Source organism: Glarea lozoyensis, assembly GCF_000409485.1.
Source record: "Glarea lozoyensis ATCC 20868 chromosome Unknown GLAREA11, whole genome shotgun sequence".
Lineage (NCBI taxonomy): Eukaryota > Fungi > Ascomycota > Leotiomycetes > Helotiales > Helotiaceae > Glarea > Glarea lozoyensis.
The window spans coordinates 1,292,115-1,312,437 of record NW_007360985.1 but is presented as its reverse complement, the minus strand read 5'-3'; the positions used below and the strand labels follow the sequence as shown (position 1 = coordinate 1,312,437).

The 20,323-nt window shown below is 47.7% G+C and overlaps 6 protein-coding genes across 6 annotated transcripts in view; 2 read left to right on the top strand and 4 right to left on the bottom strand.

Annotated features, from left to right (window-relative positions):
* Window positions 1-86: 86 nt before the first annotated feature.
* On the bottom strand, window positions 87-1,681 carry GLAREA_11312 (S-adenosyl-L-methionine-dependent methyltransferase; the record flags this gene model as incomplete). The annotated part of the gene is made up of 2 exons (XM_008079500.1): window positions 87-1,080; window positions 1,134-1,681. The coding sequence occupies 2 exons, from the start codon at window positions 1,679-1,681 to the stop codon at window positions 87-89; spliced, it is 1,542 nt and encodes a 513-aa protein (XP_008077691.1).
* A 431-nt stretch (window positions 1,682-2,112) lies between these two features.
* On the bottom strand, window positions 2,113-4,997 carry GLAREA_11311 (uncharacterized protein; the record flags this gene model as incomplete). Its single annotated transcript, XM_008079499.1, has 8 exons — window positions 2,113-2,179; window positions 2,235-2,426; window positions 2,474-2,623; window positions 2,678-2,757; window positions 2,810-3,003; window positions 3,090-3,439; window positions 3,500-4,707; window positions 4,761-4,997. 8 exons carry the CDS (start codon window positions 4,995-4,997, stop codon window positions 2,113-2,115), a joined length of 2,478 nt encoding a protein of 825 aa, XP_008077690.1.
* A 532-nt stretch (window positions 4,998-5,529) lies between these two features.
* On the top strand, window positions 5,530-10,989 carry GLAREA_11310 (Nucleic acid-binding protein; the record flags this gene model as incomplete). Its single annotated transcript, XM_008079498.1, has 3 exons — window positions 5,530-5,943; window positions 5,992-10,437; window positions 10,489-10,989. 3 exons carry the CDS (start codon window positions 5,530-5,532, stop codon window positions 10,987-10,989), a joined length of 5,361 nt encoding a protein of 1,786 aa, XP_008077689.1.
* Window positions 10,990-11,447: 458 nt separating this feature from the next.
* GLAREA_11309 (Heme-dependent peroxidase) lies at window positions 11,448-14,569 on the bottom strand (the record flags this gene model as incomplete). Its single annotated transcript, XM_008079497.1, has 4 exons — window positions 11,448-11,917; window positions 11,986-13,171; window positions 13,222-13,410; window positions 13,457-14,569. The coding sequence occupies 4 exons, from the start codon at window positions 14,567-14,569 to the stop codon at window positions 11,448-11,450; spliced, it is 2,958 nt and encodes a 985-aa protein (XP_008077688.1).
* A 1,523-nt stretch (window positions 14,570-16,092) lies between these two features.
* On the top strand, window positions 16,093-17,852 carry GLAREA_11308 (Clavaminate synthase-like protein; the record flags this gene model as incomplete). Its single annotated transcript, XM_008079496.1, has 4 exons — window positions 16,093-16,212; window positions 16,668-16,753; window positions 17,030-17,184; window positions 17,290-17,852. The coding sequence occupies 4 exons, from the start codon at window positions 16,093-16,095 to the stop codon at window positions 17,850-17,852; spliced, it is 924 nt and encodes a 307-aa protein (XP_008077687.1).
* Window positions 17,853-18,589: 737 nt separating this feature from the next.
* Window positions 18,590-20,323, bottom strand: part of GLAREA_11307 (RNA-binding, RBD) — a gene marked incomplete at both ends in the record, with an annotated part of 3,432 nt that continues 1,698 nt past the window's right edge. The window contains 3 exons of the mRNA XM_008079495.1: window positions 18,590-19,839; window positions 19,888-20,163; window positions 20,222-20,299. Of these exons, the coding sequence (XP_008077686.1) occupies window positions 18,590-19,839; window positions 19,888-20,163; window positions 20,222-20,299 (1,604 nt within the window). The remainder of the gene's footprint in view (window positions 19,840-19,887; window positions 20,164-20,221; window positions 20,300-20,323) is intronic.

Sequence of the window (20,323 nt, the reverse complement as noted above, 5' to 3'; positions counted from 1 at the left end):
TTATGCAGAGTATCCAGTAGAGCTAACATCGCTTCCTTAAACCAACAATCACACCAGATTCAACAAACCTACAAATTTTACAAGCACTATTCTCTAGCCAGATGTCTGCGTGTCGCATCCTTTTCGGTGATGAAGTATATCCCTCTTTCGCCAGTCCAGCTCACAGAGTCCGAATAGTATTCGCCTTCTTTGGTCACTCTGAGATTGTTGACTGGATCATTGTCGTTGCGGTCGGTGATTACGTGGTATGCTGGTACGAAGGGCTTCAGTGAAATGATCTTGCAACCGTCTTTGAGATCTAAGAAGAGGTTGACAAGCGCTTGGTTAAGTTGGGAAGTAAAAGCTTGGTTGTTGACGAGGATGACATCAGCCCGCTTCATGGTCGCATGGATTCTTTGGTTCTCGAGGAAGTCTCCTTTTTCGAGGTGGACTTTACCGGTAGCAATACCCCAAAGCCGGCAGCGAGCAGAAAACTCCCTCTTTTGGGCGTCCGCCAACGTACAAGCGTTTTCCATCATCTCACAGCCCCAGCTTTCACAGCCAAATTCCAGGGCGGCTTGTAAGGCCACATTACCGACACCGGATCCAAGATCAACAAAGACCTGGTCCGATTTGAGGTTTGTTTCGGTTAAGACTTGGTTCACAAGTTTGGGCAGCAACTCTCCGTATACATTATCTCCTCCATTCTCATATTGTCTTAGCAAATCGACCTTGGGTGATACCGCTCGCTCGTATACTTGATTTAATATGAGTTTCACCATATTGAAGGGCAGGTGGTGTTTGTCATCCAAGTTCTGTTCTAATACTTTATCCAGTCTGAGTTTCTGCAGAGCCGCATTATATTGATCGACAGCAGCTTTGAAATCGTTTAGCAATACAGGTCGCGGAGTAATCTCTCCTCGTTTCTTGTTGTTCGCTAGATTGTTTCTCGCCTTTTCGAGTTGTCGAATATAACCTGAGTTGGGTTCGAGAAATGGTTTTGCCTGTTCGTCCGTAAGGTAAAAGTCTGCAACGGTCTTTGCGATATCGATAATCTCTTGTACAGAGTCAATGCGATCTTTGCCGAATTCAAGGTCGTACCTGGACAGTCAGTCAGCCTCGCCACTCGAAATGAGGCTGAAAGAGGAACTTACCTTTCTCGTTGCGAAGCACTTGGATATCGTAATTTAACAGTTATATCGTCTATCGTGGCGCTTTCCGAAATAGTTGACGTTTTTCTGGGAACAGCCGTAGTATCCGCGGCATGTATCATAGCAAACTTCCCACGATCTTCATCAGTCGAAAAGGCTCTCCGACTTCTCAGCTTTCTCTTCAGATCGACATTCCCCGGGATCGCCTCCACCCTCCGTCTCTTACTCGCAGTATCATCGTCGTTGCTACTCGAATTATCATCCTCATCGAACTTGGGCTGCGCTTGTATATTCGGGGACGTCTTACGCGACGTAGCGCTCCTCTTATTCGGCGGCTTCAACCTCCTATCGTTCCCCTCCAAATTCGGCGTCGCAGTTCTCGATCTACCAGACGGGCTCGATCTCGCAGTCGTACTATGGCGTTCTTGCTCACGCGACGATACGAGGTTCCTAGGCAAGGGCGCGGGAGCCTTGGTGACCACAGGGGCGGAAACCACGCGGACGTTGGCAGGACGGCGCTTGATTCCCGTCTTGCCGCCAAAAAGATTCATGGTATGAATGATTGTTTGTGAATGTGAAGGATCGATACTGGAAAGAGCGTGCTTGTAAGGAATGTGGGGGATAAGGATGTTCTTTGTGAGGGTTGGTGGTGAGGCGTAAAGTGACAGCCTCGCATGAACGTCCCGACAAGTGTGAGCCGGGCTTGGCCGGCGCAAAATCTGGGAAGCTTGATTGCCCGGTGACATATCACGTGTGAGTCACCAGGTCTGTGCACAACGAAAGCGGATTTTGCCGCACTGTCAATTGTAGGTGTGTCAAGTGCCATAGGAAAACATCAAACTTTGGGTATCCTTCAATACAATTAGACTCATTTATGCATCTATCTCAACGCCTAGCAAGTAATTGCTCTACCTATATAGATAGTCCCACACCCCAAACTCCTGGGACAATCACTTGTTCTCGTTTATCCCGTCTCCAAATCTCATAATTTCGATCTCACAGCCTCTAATCGATATTTGACATCCTTCAGTACCTTCGTTGATGGTTTCCTAGAATTATCTTTTAGCTTATGACTTTTACATAGATGATTGCATGGGTACTAACCAATCATCAAACTGCTTAAGCAACTCATGAGTTTCCGAATTTAGTTCGTTCTTGACGAATTCCTCCTCTAATAAACCACGCATAATCCAAGGTAAGACATATGGATTCGCTGTACTTGGGACTTCATATTTCTTCAATTCCAGCGGGATGTCGGACGCATCTGTCGTTTCCAGTGCGTGACTTATTGCGCAACTGAAATAATTAGCAGGGAAGAATTTAAGATGGATGACTTGGCTTACTCGTAAAGCTTCGTCTCGTCATATAATCTAGAATGTCCCTCGCCAGAATAAAGACTCCCCGCTAGTGGAACTGATAGTTCGCGGATCAGGCCGTGGTCCGAGACTCCAAGATTGCGTAGTTTCATGGCGAATCCCACGAGATGAGATATGCTAAGCAACTGGTTAGTTCGCGCGCTGTAGAAAGGTGTACGTGATTAAACTCACAAATCAGGCGCATGGATGCGTCCATCAACGAATACAGCTCTATAGATGTGCGGATGGCTAGCCACAGAAAAGATAGCAGACTGAAATAAAATTAGCGATCGATCGATTTCGAATAATGAACAGCAAACCCACCTCCATAGAAACTAGTTGGTCATCGATTGAAGCAACAAAAGTGATTTTCGCTCCATACTTCACTATCTTACGAAGCGAGTCATCGAGACGTTTGGAGATAGGGCTTTCGGAATCAGCAAACTCAAATAGCTCTCCGGCAGCACCGGAGATAAAGCTTGATTTGTAGTTAGGAAATGGTCCTAGAGACACTCCAGCTAAAAGCAAGTTAGTTGCATGTATGAATACTCCAAAAAATCCATCGCAGGAGGTTTGCGAGCTATCGAGACTAGAATTGACTTACCCATAGCACAAAATCCGATGCGGCTTGTCGAAATAACCCCAAATTCAATTAATTTGGCAATCAGCATTATCGCCACAGGCACTCCCTGCGAATGACAGCCAACCATGATGAAATCAGCTTTTCGAAGTTTGTCGATATTATTAAGTAGTATCGGCCATAACTTTTCCACTCGTTCGATGATTTTACCTTCGGCTTCTAAGACCACCTTGTTGATTTCGACATCACTTGATCCGTTCGCGTCTGCCCATCGCCGTACAGAATCCGCAGCATGATTTGCGAATCTTAAAGAAGTTCCGGTAGGTTGACCAACCAGTTTTCGTAAATAGGTGGCAGGAAACAGACCATGGACACTATAGATCACCTGTTAGTACGGACATATCATTTCAAAACACCTTGACGGTAGCACTAACCCGATGGCTATCGCATGTTTGATCCTCGGGGGTTGCTTAGCGATATACAAGTGCTTAGGCGGTGATTGTTGAGACAAGGAAAGAAGGCGAGCAAGTTGTTGCAGGAAGGTTGGGCTTTCTGCCATACGGTACGTGTCTCTCAATGAAGGGATAAACAAGTTGGCTGGCTGAGTCTTGATTGTTGCTGAGTTGGGCGTGCTCGCACCACTTGATGGCTGGACTGACTGTTTGACTCGTTCACCAATTTCAACAGATTGAGGCCTGCTCCTTTTGATCGAACTCGCTTTCACAGCCTGCTGTGGTTCCACGAGGTTGAAAGGTTTCGGCTGACTTTCAGATGATTCCCCAGCAACGGATATTTGCCCAGCCTCCTCCGATGCTCCAGGATCTACTATTGACTTCTTCGTAGTTTCACTAGACCAAAACACCCAACTGCCGGACGGTGCTGGCTGCGCTACAGGCTTCGTAGCGGGTTTTACATCTCCAACATCCTCCATAATAGTGTCTCCGTCCGGTTCTACTTTGGCAGAACTTTCAGCCACAGAGTTCTGCGCAGGAGCACTTGCCGACCATAAACCAAACCAGGAGGAGGATGATGCTGCTGCCGGATCTGACTGTGCACTAACAGCATTTGAATCCGGTGCATTTTCGGCCGCAACTTCCAAGGTAGGTTCTTTTGGTTGCTCAACTGGTTTCAAGGGTTCCACGACAGGTTCCACTTCTTGTATCTTCGGCTGCGGCCCACCAAGCCATCCACCAAACCAGCCAGAGGCGGTTGTCGGCCTTAGAGCAGGATCTGATTCCTTGGTCGGCGGAACTTCTTGATTCATAGTGATGTTCGTTGGCACGGACTCGTCATTACTTGGGGTCGGTAGCGGGACGCTTTCTGCAGCATCTTTGGACTCTTGGGGCTTTTTCGAATCTTTACTGATTTTATCCTCCTTTTCTGATTTCTTAGTCTCGCCCAGTCTTTCACCCATATTTAATTCCAGCGTTTCTCTGCTCTTCCCAATGCGCATAGCTGGCGGACGGTCGATGTTTGGCGTGGAGGGCTTTTTGGTCTCGAATCGACTCAGATCTGCCGCCGGCGTGGTACTTTTGGGCTTATCATTTTTAGGTTTATCTGCCAGAATAGTTTCCCTAGCTAACTGGGTCGAGGCCGTAGATTTGCGGGGCCATGTACCATACCAGCTACTCTTATGTTTTATCTGATAGTCAGTCAGTTGACAGGTAAAATGAAGCCAGATCAAAAAGTGTTTACTTCTTTGGTTGAGTTAGATTGTAACTTCTTCACGGCAGGGGATGGGTCAACTTTGCTGCCGGCATTTTCCTCTGCATTGCCAGAAGTGCTCCCAGGATTGCGTTGTTCTTCCTCTGTCTTAGGAGGTTCTGAATCGACCTTACTCGGTATTGTACTTGGTTGATCGTCTGTTATTGCCGCTCCCAATGTAGAGGTTTTGGCGGGGTTGGGCTTTGATCGTTTTCGTAGCGGTCCCATTTATGTATGACCTGCTGCAGTGTGTAGTTGTATCTGAGCCCTTCAACCCTGTGTGCCGAGTTTATGCTCAGAAGTTAAAGGTGTTGAGGAGGACGGTCACGAATAATAATGAGGATGTTGTTGTTATCAAGGTACGCCCCGCGGAAAGCTACAATGACGTGTGGGTCCGAGCGGCAAATAAGGCTGCGATTCAGGGCCTTGTTGAATTCTAAATAGGTTGCAGCTAGTGATTTTAACGTGAGAATAAGAAACTGAATAAAGAACGCATCAAGAAGGACGTTTTTCTTGCTCGTCGAGTATTGTTTCCTCAAGTATTGTCTCAAAGCATTTTATGTTGGGTGCCTGTGGATGGTATCTCTAGCAGCCTTGCATCGAGGTATGGTTACCCAGTCCCACTTTTTAGATTGTACGCCGGGTATACTTCGGAAGCGATAAAAAAGTTTCGAGCAAATAATGCTGTGAGCCGCTGTTTGCTCGAGGATTATACCATCGCATTTCGAATTGCCGGTTTCTGCGCAAGATTCTTCTCAATATGGCGCCTATTGAAAAGAAGCGCAAGACTGGCCCAACCAATGACTCTTTCGCGCGGTCACGAAAGCCAGAGGACAAAGATGGACGACCATCGAAAAGGCCTCGCGCAGAAGAGGAACGTACAAAACCCAGCGGAGCAGCAACGAAGCTGTCGAAAGTAAGAGAGGAGGAAGTTGCATTTCCTAGAGGAGGCGCAAGTGTCTTGACGCCCTTAGAACACAAGCAAATTCAAATCGAAGCCACGCAGGATGTTTTGTTCGAGCAGCAGGGCGCAAAGTCGTCTCGAATGGAGATAGATGGCGAGGAGGGAAATGTTGCCGCTAAAAAACCAAAATCGCGTGGAAAGGCCAAGAAAGATACAGCGCCAGCAGAAGCAGACGAACAGGCAGTGAAGATTGAAGGGCTCAGTTATAAGGTACTAGCACACTCAGGTTCTTTAGATCCTTGTATTAATTGATTGCAGCGTCTCGTTCCAGGTTCCGTTGTGCTTGGTCAGATATCACAGATCAACGATCATGACATTGCTCTTTCCCTACCCAATAACTTGACGGGCTATGTACCAATCACATCCATATCAGACAAAATTACCCAGAGGATTGAAGAGATCGCAGCGGCAGAGGAGCAGGACAATGACCAAGAAACCCCCGAAGATGTAGATCTCTCGACTATGTTTTCAATTGGACAATATCTTCGGGCTTATGTTGTTTCTACTAGCGACGAGACTACAACGTCAACAGCTACAAAGTCGAAGAGGCGTATAGAGCTTTCGATCAGACCACAACAATCCAATAATTCACTTTCGGCGCAAAACGTTATTCCAAACAATATGGTAATGGCTGCAGTCTCGAGTGTAGAGGATCATGGTCTTGTTATGGACCTTGGCTTGGAAGACACAACTGTTAAAGGCTTCATGTCTTCAAAAGAAATCGGAAAGGGAACTGAACTTTCGAAAGTCCAAGAGGGTGCTGTATACCTGTCTATGGTCACTGGTTTGAGTTCGAACGGGAAGATTGTCAAATTATCAGCGGACACCCAAAAAATCGCCAACACGAAGAAACTTAGTTATCTGAGCGAGGCGCCGACTATTGATGCTTTTATGCCGGGAACAGCCGTGGAAATACTAGTTACGGATGTTACTGCTCGGGGCGTTATTGGAAAGGTGATGGGCATGGTTGATGTAACAATCGACTTAATTCATTCAGGCGCGGCTTTGCCCGGGAAGGATCTGGAAAAGAAATACAAACTGGGATCTAAAATCAAGGGTAGAGTTATTTGCAATTTTCCCACTGCAGATCCTCCGAAATTGGGCGTTTCGTTGCTGGACCACGTAATTGGAATGTCTTTACAACAGGCTGTTGTTAACGGAGAGAAGAAACAACCATTAGACGTCTTGCCATTGTCCGCCATACTAGAGGAAGTCGTTGTTCGGAAAGTCGAAGCAGGACACGGGTTGTTCGTCGATGTAGGCGTGAAAGGCCTTTCTGGATTCGTTCATATCTCTAGGGTCAAAGATGGAAAGATCGAGACACTATCTGAGGTTTCCGGGGCATACAAACTAGGATCGACTCACCGAGGCAGGGTGATTGGGTACAATTCAATTGACGGGACATTTCTCCTATCCCTTGAAGCGAGTATCCTCGAGCAACCGTTCTTGAATATTGAAGACTTGAAGATTGGAGAAACAGTCAAGGGCACTATTGAAAAGATAGTCGTCAACGCAAAAGGTGTTGGGGGAGTACTCGTCAATTTGGCCGAAGGAATATCTGGACTCGTCCCGGAAGCGCATATGGCTGATGTTAAATTACTTCATCCTGAGAAAAAGTTCAAGGAAGGCATGGCAGTCACATGCCGTGTTTTATCTACTGACCCTAGCAAACGACAGGTTCGACTGACTCTCAAAAAGAGTCTTGTCAACTCCGAAGCAGCGCCCTTTGTCAGCTACGAGGATATTGAGGTGGGGATGCAAAGCCCTGGGACCATCATTAATGTTCTGCAAGCAGGAGCTGTGGTCCAATTTTATGGCTCCATTCGCGGCTTTTTGCCCGTTGCTGAAATGAGCGAAGCTTATATTCAAGACCCCACACAGCATTTCCGCATAGGACAAGTCGTTAACGTACACGTTACGAAAGTTGATCCAGAAACGCAAAAAATGACGGTATCCTGCAAAGACCCGACCACGTTTGGGCTCGCTCAACAGACTGCATTGAAGAATCTGAAGGTGGGCGAGATAGTATCTGCGCTTGTCACCGAGAAGTCGAGTGACGATATCTCTCTAGAAATCGAAGGGCAAAGCTTACGCGCGACCCTTTCGCTTTCGCATCTTACAGATGGCTCCTCGTCAAAGAATGCATCGGCATTTAAGAAGATACGAGTTGGGCAGAAGTTGACAGATCTTGCCGTTTTGGAAAAACTTGAATCGAAGCGTTTAGTACTTTTGACTAACAAACCAAGCCTGATTAAAGCGTCGAAAGATCGCACGCTTCTGAGAAGCATCGAGGATGTTAAAGTGGATAAAATTGTTCATGGATTTGTGAAGAACATTACCCCTACGGCTGCTTTCATACAATTTGGAGGTGGCCTTACGGGTTTGTTACCCAAGAGCAAGTTGCCCAAGGATATGGCCTCACTTGACGACTTTGGTTTGAAAAAATTTCAAGCAGCTCAAGTCAAGGTTATATCAGTAGATCGAGAGCAAGGAACGTTTGTGCTATCCATGACGGATATGAGTGAAGACAGCAAAGCTTCTCAACAACCTGTTGCAGGCGAAGCGTTAACTGGGGATGTTGTAAATCCAGTCGATGAAAGCATCACATCAATGCAAAATTTTGACATTGGAAGACTTACCAAAGCGAGAGTCGTTTCCGTCAAAGACACGCAAATAAATGTTCAGCTAGCTGATAACGTCCAAGGTCGCATTGATGTTTCTCAAGTCTTTGACAGCTGGGAAGAGATCAAGGATAGGAAGAAGCCACTCAAGAAGTTCTCTGCCAAGCAGATACTAGATGTTCGTGTCTTGGGAATGCATGATGCTCGGAATCACAGGTTCCTTCCGATCAGCCACAGGGTCGGCAAGTCTGTTGTGTTTGAGTTATCAGCGAAGCCTAGTGATCAAGTCGAAACCACACAGGAGCCTCTGACTCTAGACAAGGTCAAGAAAGGGTCTGCATGGATCGCATTTATCAACAACATTACCGACAATTGTGCTTGGGTAAATTTATCACCCAATGTCCGAGGACGGATTAGCCTGATGGAAATGTCGGACGATGTATCGCGTTTAAAGGATGTCGAGTCAAATTTCCCCGTCGGGTCTGCCATCAGAGCCCGTGTGACCAACGTTGATGCTTCCAATAATCGATTGGACTTGTCTGCTCGCTCTCAACCCGCAGAGAAACTCACTCTCCAAACATTAAGCGAAGGAATGGTTCTTCCTGGCAAGGTTACGAGGTCGACCGAAAGACAAATACTCGTCGAACTCGCTGACGGATTGGCTGGGCCTGTTCATCTTCCCGATCTCGCCGACGACTTTTCTCAAGCTGACCCCACCAAATATACGAAAAATGATATTGTTCGTGTATGTGTTGTCTCTGTTGATTTGCCAAACAAGAGATTCCGACTTTCAACACGACCCTCTCGAGTGTTGGATTCTTCACTTCCCGTTGAAGACCCAGAGTTTACCTCTATCTCCCAATTGAAGGCGAACGATGTTGTCCGGGGCTTCGTGAAAAGTGTCGCCAAGATGGGTCTGTTTGTAAATATTGGAGGGAATCTTACAGCATTTGTGCGAGTATCAGATCTTTCAGATTCATACATTAAAGACTGGCAGTCGGAGTTTGAGGTCGATCAACTGGTAAAGGGCAAGATCACGCAAGTCGACGCCAATTTAAATCAGATACAAATGAGTCTGAAATCCTCTGTTTTGGACAAGAACTATGTCGCGCCAATAACCTTCGCTGATTTGTCTGTCGGTCAGATTGTCACTGGCAAAATTCGTAAGGTCGAGGACTTTGGCGTGTTTATCGTTCTTGACAATTCTATGAATGTCAGCGGCCTCTGTCACCAGAGTGAAATGGCCGATAAGCGTGTCCATGATGTGAAGAAGCTTTATGAAGAAGGCGATGCAGTCAAGGCCAAGGTCATTAAGATTGACTCGGAGAAAAAACGCATAAGTCTTGGGCTCAAAGCAAAATACTTTGACGACGATGCGGCGGATTCAGATGATGAAAGTGATGAAGATGGTGCTGGCAGCGAGCAGGGGGCTCGACTTGATGAAATGGATCAGGATGACGACGATGACGAATCTGAGGACGGTGATGGCGGTATTGATCTTGACGATGTTGAAAGCATGGCCGAGGAAGTGGATGCAGACTCTGACTCTGATGCGGATTCGGATGTCGACATGCAAGATGCCACTGACATTCCCGCACTCAATGCCGGTGGGTTTGACTGGGATGCCAAGGTTTTGGATCGTGTCCAGGAGCAATCCGACGAGGACTCCGATAATGACGGTGCAGACGAGAAGCCCAAGAAGAAAAAGAAGAAGAAGTCCGAAATCAAAATCGATCGAACTGGCGATCTAGATGCAAATGGGCCACAATCCGTGGCAGATTTCGAAAGACTTCTTCTTGGCCAGCCTGATTCTTCTCAGTTGTGGATCCAGTATATGGCATTTCAAATGCAACTCAGCGAGCTCAGCAAAGCCAGAGAAGTGGCTGAGCGTGCAATCAAGTCAATCAATATCCGGGAAGAGACAGAGAAGATGAATGTTTGGATCGCTTTGATCAACTTGGAAAGCGCATACGGTAGCGATGAGTCGGTTGACGAAGTATTCAAGCGAGCCTGCCAATACAACGATCCACAAGAAATTCACGAAAGACTAGCCAGCATCCACATCCAATCTGGCAAGCTTGATGTAAGTTCAATGACGTCGCTCCAAATCTGTTCAATACTAACAACCATATAGAAAGCTGACGACCTCTTCCAAATCATCATCAAGAAATTCTCCCAATCGCCAAACGTCTGGTACAACTACGCACACTTCCTAATGACTAGTCTCTCATCTCCCGACCGCGCACGCGCTCTCCTCCCACGAGCCACCCAGTCACTCCCACCACATACCCATCTCGCTCTAACCCTCAAGTTCGCCGCCCTGGAATTCCACTCCGAAGCCGGCTCCGCGGAACGCGGACGTACCATGTTCGAGGGTTTACTGTCTACCTTCCCGAAACGCCTCGATATCTGGAATCAGCTGCTGGATCTGGAGATCCAACAGGGTGATAAGGATATCATTCGTGGTGTCTTTGAGCGGGTGACGAGGACGAAGGGGATTAAACCGAAGGGAGCGAAGGCTTGGTTTAGAAGGTGGAGTGAGTGGGAGGAGGGGAATGGCGATGCGAAGAGTCAGGAGAGGGTCAAGGCTAAGGCGGAGGAGTGGGTTAGGGAGAGGAGTGGTGGAGAGGAGTAAGTTTGTGAATGGGAGGAGGATAGTGAAGAAAGTGGTTTGTTGCATAGCATGGAGTTTGGAATACAAAAACGGCATGGCTTGTGTAGGAATTTATAATATGTGGAGTCGAAAACAAATATGACTTCTTGAAATCAAAACGAGTCCACAATCTGCGTTTTGCTCGTAACGCCAATTACATTACAACGACCCACATAAGTCGCCATTCTTCACATGAGGAGTGGATGTTTGCGAGTTGTAGATGTATTGCATAGAGTTTGGTATATAAAAATGGACGGACTGCGTGGTTTGTCCTAGGATTTAATACTTTGTGGAGTCGAATACATCACATTCACAGCCAAACCCCAAAACCTCAAATCCGCATTCATCTCATTCATCACGCCTATTACATTACGCCCGCTTCCTATTTACAAAACCCATAACTCCTCATAACCCCAACCTAGATTTTTGTAAACACAAACCTAATTCCTCACATAAACACCAACCCGATTCCCACCCCCACAACCCTCCCCCGCATCCCCAGCGCACTGCATATCACACTCGTCGTCCCCGACTAATTCACTCCCCGCACTTAAGCTGTTCGCACACCAGCATTCGCGGGCGTATTCTACGCCTGCCATGGTGTATCCTGCGGTTTTGCAATAGCTCACGCAGAGATCCACCGTCAGTTCGTCACTCGCGTACAAAGCGGCGGGCAGAGCCCGGATGTTGGGGGGTTCGGTGTGGCAGCCTGTGTAGTTATACCCGTTCGATGTAGCTGGGATAGTTGGTTTTGCGGGGGGTGGTGGAGGGGAAGGTGGGTTGGTGAGGCGGTATAATGAAAGTCTGTTGCCGGCACCGCAGTACTGTGATTTATCGCCTGGACAGATGAAATTGCAGTCGGAGTCTGGAGCTGGGTTTGAGCCTGGTGAGAGGGTGTTGCCGCAGTAACCTGTTTATCATTAGTCCCTTTTCTTCCACCAATACTTTAAAGGAAAAAGGGGAAGGGGGAGAACGTACATTCCCCACCATATTCCACACCCCAAAACACATACCCCGCGCAGCTGGCGGCGCATTTATCGAGTGTCATAGCTGGATAGTCGAAAGTGATTTTTTGGGATAGAGCGCGGGTGTTGGGGGGTTCGGTGTAGCAGCCTTGGAAGGTGTATGGGGGGATAGTTGAGGGGTGGGTTGGTGTTGAGGGGGCTGTTGTTGTGCTGGAACTGGAGGTTGATGTGGTCGAGGGTTTCGACGTGCTAGGGTTTGTAATTGTCGTCGAGGTTGAGGGTTTTGCAGTACTAGTACCCAAGGTGCTGGAACTTGGAGCACTACTAGTAGTAATTGAAGATTTTGAAGTGCTCGAGGTCAATGTAGATGTCGATAGAGTTGAAGAGCTGAAAGAACTAGGACTTGTGCTTGAAGTACCAGTAGTGCTGGTCAAAGGTCTTGAAGTACTCGAGCTCGAACTACTAGGACTTGAGGTTGAGGTACTAGCGGATGTTGTAGATGGTTTTTTGGTACTAGAACTTGGTGTACTCGAGCTCGTACTCGCAGTACTAGTAGTCGAAGTCGAGGATTTTGAAGTGCTGGAGCTCGAGACAATTGAACTTGTGCTTGAACTGCTAGTGGTACTAGTAGAGGATTTGGAAGTGCTTGAGCTCAAGCTACTAGAGCTTGTGCTCGAACTGCTCGTTGTAGAGACTGAGGATTTCGAAGTGCTAGTACTCAAGGTGGTAGAACTCGTGCTCAGAGTACTCGTCGATAGAGTAGTAGCACTCGAGGTAGTTGACGTGCTGGAGGACTTCGTGGTACTCGAACTTGAAACAGTACTCGAGGAAGAAGTACTGGCCGAAGAACTCAAAGTACTTAAGCTACTAATTGTACTACTTGGAGTGCTCGACGTGCTCGAGGACGCCGTACTACTCATACTCGAAGAACTGCTCGAACTCCCCTCAAAAGGCGTACACGTCCCTCCCAACCACTCAACATCCTTAAAATCATCCGCAAAACTGCCACTTGAAACTCCAAATTTCGCTCCGGTCGGGGAAGAAACAGCGATGGTGCCACTATAAATCTCATATTCACCTACCGTGACTCCCTTGGTCATTGTGGCAGTAGAAGTAGATAAAGCAGGGACGGGAATTCCTCCTGCTCTTGGGATCTTTTGGGTGAGTGTTAGGGTTGGTGCGGGTGTGCCAGTGCGGACCTGGATGGGGGTTTAGTTAATGAGTTGGGATGAGATGGGAGTGGACTTACCGCGGCGGTGATTTGGAGATTTCGATTAGTTGAACAACTTTGTGGGAGGAGGACGATGACAGAATCTTGAACTGGAAAGCCGGCACCATTATTTGAGAATGTGGTTGTAAGACCTCCGGACTCGGCGACGGAGACGGTGAAAGATGATATTGATGATGTTGCTGGGAAGGTTTTGTTGAAGGAGTAGAACTAAAGTCTGTTAGCGGTATATCCTTGGGTGGAAATTAGAACTTACTGCAAAGCTGTCGTCAAATCCATTTGCTGTACCAGCCAAAGTCGTAGTGATCGTACCACCAGTCCCGCCATTTCTGTCTTTGTATGTAATTGAAACACTGGAAACTGTTCTACTGGTGGTCCTGACTCTGATATCGCCCGAAAACTTGATTTGACTACCACCCGCTAACAAAGTGAGTTGTATTCCACTAGGCTTGACTTCGTACGGTGCAATAACATCCGACAATACCGACTCCGGAGGGACCGTCTCGATCATCTTCTGAAGAATATTAGAACAGACGGTATTGAAAGTCCCCACGTTCTGAAGAGTTTTGATAGTAACATTCTTATCCGCAGTGAAAACCGCAAAATCCGAATTCCTAGTATTCCTGACTGAAATCCCTACAGTCAACGGATCTGAAATCGGGCCATTTACATATTGAATAGCGAGCTTGTTGTCGAATTCAAGAGTCGTATCGAAGAGCTGATAATCATCTGGAGCCGTTCCCGGCGCAACGATTAGAGGATTATTCGCCGCGTGAACTCCTCCTATGGCATGGCCACATGCTGTCATCTGTATCATATCCACGATACCAAATCCCATTCGTGCAAACTGATTTACAAAAGTCCCCTGTCCGTTCTGAGGTTGTGGAACCCCAATTGGTCCAGCAGCTGTTGCGTCGATCCTCCCTCCACGCATCGGTACCACAGGACCACCACATCCTCGGACAGATGCATGAACCCCAAGTGCAATCATGTCAGCTACTGATAAGCGACTATTATAATGGCCCGAATAGATCGTCAACGAGGACGCAAACCCGGTTCCAACATTTTCTCCGTTCTGTAGCTCAAATGCAAGTGACCCGTCTATACCTCCGTGTGGTTCGAAAAAGACGTTGGTGGTAGCCATATCGTGGAATCCCACTCGAAGCCATTCCGCCGCAGTCTGACGGCCCGGTCCGAATTCTGAAAATGAACAAGGCGTTATATGTGATGAGAATCCTCGACTTTTGTAGCCCGTATTCAAGAACATGACATCCTCCAACTCATCAATAGCATTCGGCCATGTCGGCACCGCATAACTAAACGTTGAAAACGCAGCAACTGCTACTGAAGAAATCGACCGGATCTTCATAATTAAAAAGGATCTAAGAAATACCGAGAAGATGAATAACGAATGACGAGCTGCACTGGCAGTTGGGAAGCATAGCAAAAAGAACCAAAAAAGGGAGAGGGAGCCATCATGTACTTATTATCGATTTTTCTGTATCGTTCAAGGGTTCAGCCTCATGGCAGATGTTCTTGGAGAAACAGCAGGGAAGCAAGAAAGAGGAGCAGGTGCAGGGTTGGAAATCCTCGTATCTGGAAGACGGAAACCTGTGGCGGTAAGAAACAAGGGGGGGACTTAAGGGTGGATGCCTTTAGCGAGATCCACTGCCGTATTGAGTGGATGTCGACCCAGGAAAGGTCAGCCAAAGTCTTGACTGTGCAGCTGTGAGATGTATTGCATTATCTTCATGTGAGTGTGGTGAGCTGGGTATTTCTTGTCTTTGTAGTACCACTTCAAAGGAAAAGAACTTGAGATGAATTCTTGTCGGGTCTAAATGTTCGAGATTGTCGTTAGCAAGATCCCCACTGAAGTGGATCTTTACTCGCTTGTCATCTGTCAAGTTCATGCTATTTTAACATCAGACTAAAGCTTTCTGGAAATTTATAAGAATACGGCGTACTAGAGGTTTACCTATGCAACATTTCCGAGAGGAAACTCCTGACCGATATCCACAGCTGGTCATATGAGCATCATTCTCCACGCTATCTCGGGTTCTCTTCAGATAAGATCTCGGATGTGGCGCCGAGAATCCATCTGTCTCGTTATTTGCATGCGTAGTGTTTACAACATGAATCTGTTTAAAGGACTTGGTATCTCCTAGACATCTTCCTAACGAAACCATCAAGTCACAAGGCTGATCCTCGAGTCTTCACGCATGGCACATCATGGCCTTCTCGTTGCATCCCTCCCTCATCAGCACACCAGCGTAGCACCACAGCTACCACAATCTTGGATATATCCAGCCCACTCGACGAAAACAGAATGTCGTACATACCAAGCTCCGTAACAATACAGGTGTACACCGACTTGGCGCAGGGAGAGCACCACCCTGGTCATACATATCGGAGCATTCTCGCAAATGCCCTGTCGTAAATCATACATGAGATGTGATATACCAAGCCAATAAACGGGTGTGCAGGGCAAAACAAAGAAAGCGTTGTTGATATTTATTCCTCGCTTAGGTTATGGCGATGTAACCTGCAAGACACGAATACGTCTATGTCGGAGCGGGTTGTAAGTACCGCGTACGACGTTGGATAGCCCCCAAATCGATGTATTATTGTAACTTAACCGTTCTAGAAAAGGTTATGAATTTAGTCAAAAAAATATCGAATTTCGGGTGAAGTCAGAACTCCCATTTTCAAAGTTCAGTGGGTCTCCCTTAAACCCACCAAAACCCTCATCATCATCTCGTAAAACCTGACAGCACGCATAACCCTAAACTAGCCCTCTCGTATCGCACCCACCACGACGACCTCGGATTTAATCCAACGAATCAATCGCTCTTCATCAACAACCATTTCCAAGATTCACGCACACAAGCTACGATGGACCCCGCACCATCCGCAGACCCAATCAGGCGGATGCTCGAGACGTACAACGAGTTAAACAGTAGTCAGATCACGGAACTTCAGGAGGTGCCTTCGCCGTTGGAGTTTATGAGGTTTGTAAGTGCGAATCGACCGTTTGTTGTGCGTGGGGGGGCTGGTGATGTGAGTCAAGTCATATTTTGGTTCCCCTTTTATGTTGTTTTGTGTGTGAGGCGTCATGGGATTTCATTGTGTGTGTTATATTTTGGGGGTTGATAATGTATGGGTAAGGTTGTGGGTTGTCAATATATATTTGTACATGTACGATCTCGGGGTAGAAGTGCATGTGGCTGAGGTTTCCAGCTTTCATTTCATGTGCATGTTGTGCGTCGTGAGATAGAGTGGTGGTACTACGATATAAAGATTTTGGATCCTTTTTATTTGAGATGTGGATTTTATATTTGAATTCCCTTTATTCTCGAAATATTGATTTTCTATATGATCCTTCTCAACACTTAAGATACTTTTTTGCTGCTCGAAGCCTGTTTCTTAATCTCTGAATAGATCCAAAGTATATTGGCTAACACATCCAGTGGAAAGCAACCCAAACATGGAACGCTTCAACCCTCAAAGAAGCCATGGCGGGAATGAGCGTCAATGTCGCTGTGACACCTGAAGGGTATGTGAGTGCTTTTTATCTCTATACACTCTACACATAATTGGATCACTTTGCAGCTCCTCAAAGTTCGATGTTAGGGCCTCAGAAAACGACAAATAGCCACCTATTCCTCCAGGTAGAAGAAGAGAAAGCTTTGATCAAAACCGGTTTAAGTTTTTCACACCTAGAAGATCTATCCTCTAATCTCATATCATCCTCATATCACACATTTCAATCCATGTTATCAAACCTATCACAAAATATTCCACCCAAACCAGCTTTTCTAATACTCAATAGCAACGCAGACGCCCCAACCCGCACCGAGAACAATGAAATCCTCTTCACCAAACCCCACGAAGAAGACCAACCTTTTGATGAGTTTTTGGACTACATCATAACCCAAGAAAACACCGGCCGCCTCCCAGGTCAAGAAATCCGATACGCGCAGACTCGTTCGTCTCTCCCTCTTCCTCCCCATTCCCCTATACCTCCCCTCATCTCCCCCCATTCATAACCTCATACCCTCCTCATTCCCAACCCCCTCTAACAACCCCCAGAAAACAACAACCTCCCTTCCGAATACCCTCCCCTCTCCAAGGATATCCCCCCCTCCCTCCCCTTCATCCGCATAGCCCTCTCCTCCTTCCCCGACGCAACAAACCTCTGGATCGGAAACTCCTACTCCGTAACCTCACTCCACAAAGACCCCTACCAAAACATCTACGTCCAGATCCTCAGGCACAAACACTTCACTCTCCTCCCTCCCCTCTTTCAACCCTGCGTCGCCGAAACCCTCTTACAAGCAGCCAGCTACACTCGCAACCCAAGCGGCGCCCTCGAGCTTCAGAAAGAGGACCAGGAGGTGCCAGTCGCGTTATACGACCCGGACGTCCCCGGCACAGGACGAGAGCGGTATGAAGATCTAGCGCGTCCCATGCGTGTAACGCTTAATCCAGGGGACATGTTATACCTGCCCGCGCTGTGGTATCACAAGGTCAGTCAGAGCTGTGGGGAGGAGGGGATGAGTGTGGCGGTAAATTACTGGCATGATATGGAGTTTGGGGGCAGTTTTTGGCCGTTGTGTGGGTTTGTGAGGGATGTGGCTGGGGAGGGGAGGTGATGAGCGAGAAAAGAAGTGGGAAAGAAAGGAAGGGAAGAGGATTGGCGAGGGTTTTGTAGATGCGATCTGAATTGCGTGTGTATAGAAGTACATGTAACCCGAATCTACTCAATGAACGCGATAAAAGCCCCTCCAAGCCAACCACCCAACGTCCTAGCAAAAAAAGGGAACCAAAAAAAAAGAGACGAGAGAGACCAAGCATACGTCATAAGAGCACATCAAATCATTGCACGAGAGAAAATCCCTACGAAAGTCTTGCATATAAACTTTTGATAGAAAGCCCTACCCAGTACGCATATCATAAAAAGCAGAGCAGACAACACGCCTAACAAGATATTCCACGGGACCTACTCCGTGTACAGACAGACAGACACAAGAAAAGACCTTAAGATGAAAAGGTAATTGATATTTCTGTGCAATGGCCGCCCAAATGCAATCTAAAGTGCAAAAAACGTAGGCCCTGATTTCGAGGATGATGACAGCGGAGATTTTTGTGACAGTCGATAAAGGTCGAGATATAAACCCTAGACTGGCAGAAGAGATCTAGAGACATTATCGATCGTAGAAGATCCAACGCCAAAAAGGAAAGTCGTGCCGATGAAGGTTGATGCGAACGCTATATTTTGAGCTCGCCATATTCTACCCGAATTAGATCATGCGTAAATGCATCATGATCTCGTCCAAGTACATTGCCAACTGTTATCTGCGTAGCAATACTTCATACAGTTTATACACAATTATGATGCGATGGCGCGAGAGGCAGCATTGCCTCCACGGTTGTTCTTCTTTGGTTTTGAGACGGTGCTCCATCCGTCTTCCTCCATGGATTGAGTCTCGGATGCTCCAGCGGGTGGTTGAGCTGGAGATGCTGGTGACTTGCCTCCGTTCATATCTCGTCGTGGGCCGCGCTCCTCGTAGTGTCTTCCACCACGTCCCTCTCCACGACCTCTTCCACCTCGGCCACGACCTCCATCTCCTCTTGGACCGCGAGGGGTATCATCTCTCGGTGTTGGTGGACCATTTGATGCTCTTCTCCAAGCACCAGTCTCGACTGGCTTAGGCTTTGCATCACGGACAATCTCTTTTGGCTTGACAGCCTTGTCGTCAACAATCTCTCCGTTGGCGTTCTCGGTCTCAATAGTCTCCTCTCTCTGGAGAATCTCAACCTTCTGGTCAGCCTCTGCTTTCTCTGCCTTCTCTGCCTCCTCAGCCTTTGCCTTTTCCGCAGCTTCCTTCGCCTCTGCCTTGGCCTTCTCTTCGGCTTCCTTCTTCGCAGCAAGCGCGGCGACTCTCTTTTCTTCGAGCTCCTTCTCCTTTGCTGCTGTATCGATTGGACGGGCGGCACCAAAGGGGCTGGCTTTCGCATCACCAGAAACGGATGATGGGGATGGAAGATCTGGGGCTTCCGAGACTGTTCGCTTTGCGAGATTTAGTTTTGGTCGTCCACCTGGGAGGGTAGCTGGAGCAACCGCGGGCGATGATGGTGCCTCACTTCCATCGCGCGATGGCACTGGAGACTTTGCTGGTGCATCAGGACGCATCTTTGTACGCCACTGGCTATCTTGCTCAGCAGCAGTTGGAGCACGATCGGGAACAGCTCGCTCCTGGAATTCGCGTCGTGGAGGTCTTGACCCATCTTGTGAGCCTTGTGGACGACCTTCACCCCACTGAGCTGGAGATGCTCTTCGGTCTCGGAATCCTTCTTGTCGTGGGCCGTCGTTCGTTCGTGGGCGACCTCCTTCTCTTGGACCCGAGCGGTCTGGCTGAGCGACTGGCGAAAGTGGGCCCTTTCGTTCCCAATTTCCAAAGTCTCGGATTTTCCCATCGCCCTCTGGTGCTCCACGCTCCCTTCGCTCACCACCAAAATCTCCTCCAAATCCGCCGCGATCGGATGTTCGTCGGTCACCTCCTCGGGATGGCAGGTCTGGCAATGGACCCTTTCTGCTCCAGTCATTAAATTCTCTGGTTGGTCCATCACGGTCCTTGGCTAAAAATGGGTTAGACTTGAGAAAGGCAGGTGAAGGTGGTAACATACGTGGATCAGCAACACTGATTCTAATATTACGCCCTTGGAATTGGGTTTGGTTGAGCGTCAAAGCCGACTTCAATCCTTCAAGGGTTTGGAATTCTGCATAACCAAATCCTTTTGGCTTCATTTCCATCTTGTCCTCAATAATTCGTACATTGATGCACTCGCAGCCGGTGAAGAAATCAGTGACATCGCCGACGGTGGCATCAAATGATAGATTGCCCAAATGAACAGTATACGGTGGCTTGCTAGGGAGGGGAAGCTCCTCACGGACGGAGTAGCCTGCGCAAACAATTAGTTTTCATGAGCAGCAATGATGAAATGACATAATGCGACTGACCTCCTGAGGCAGCACCGCCGTATGCACCAGTCGAAGAGTTGTAGGTCCTGCGCTCAGCACCGTATCCAGTTCGTGAATCTACAGACTATAAGTATTATTCCG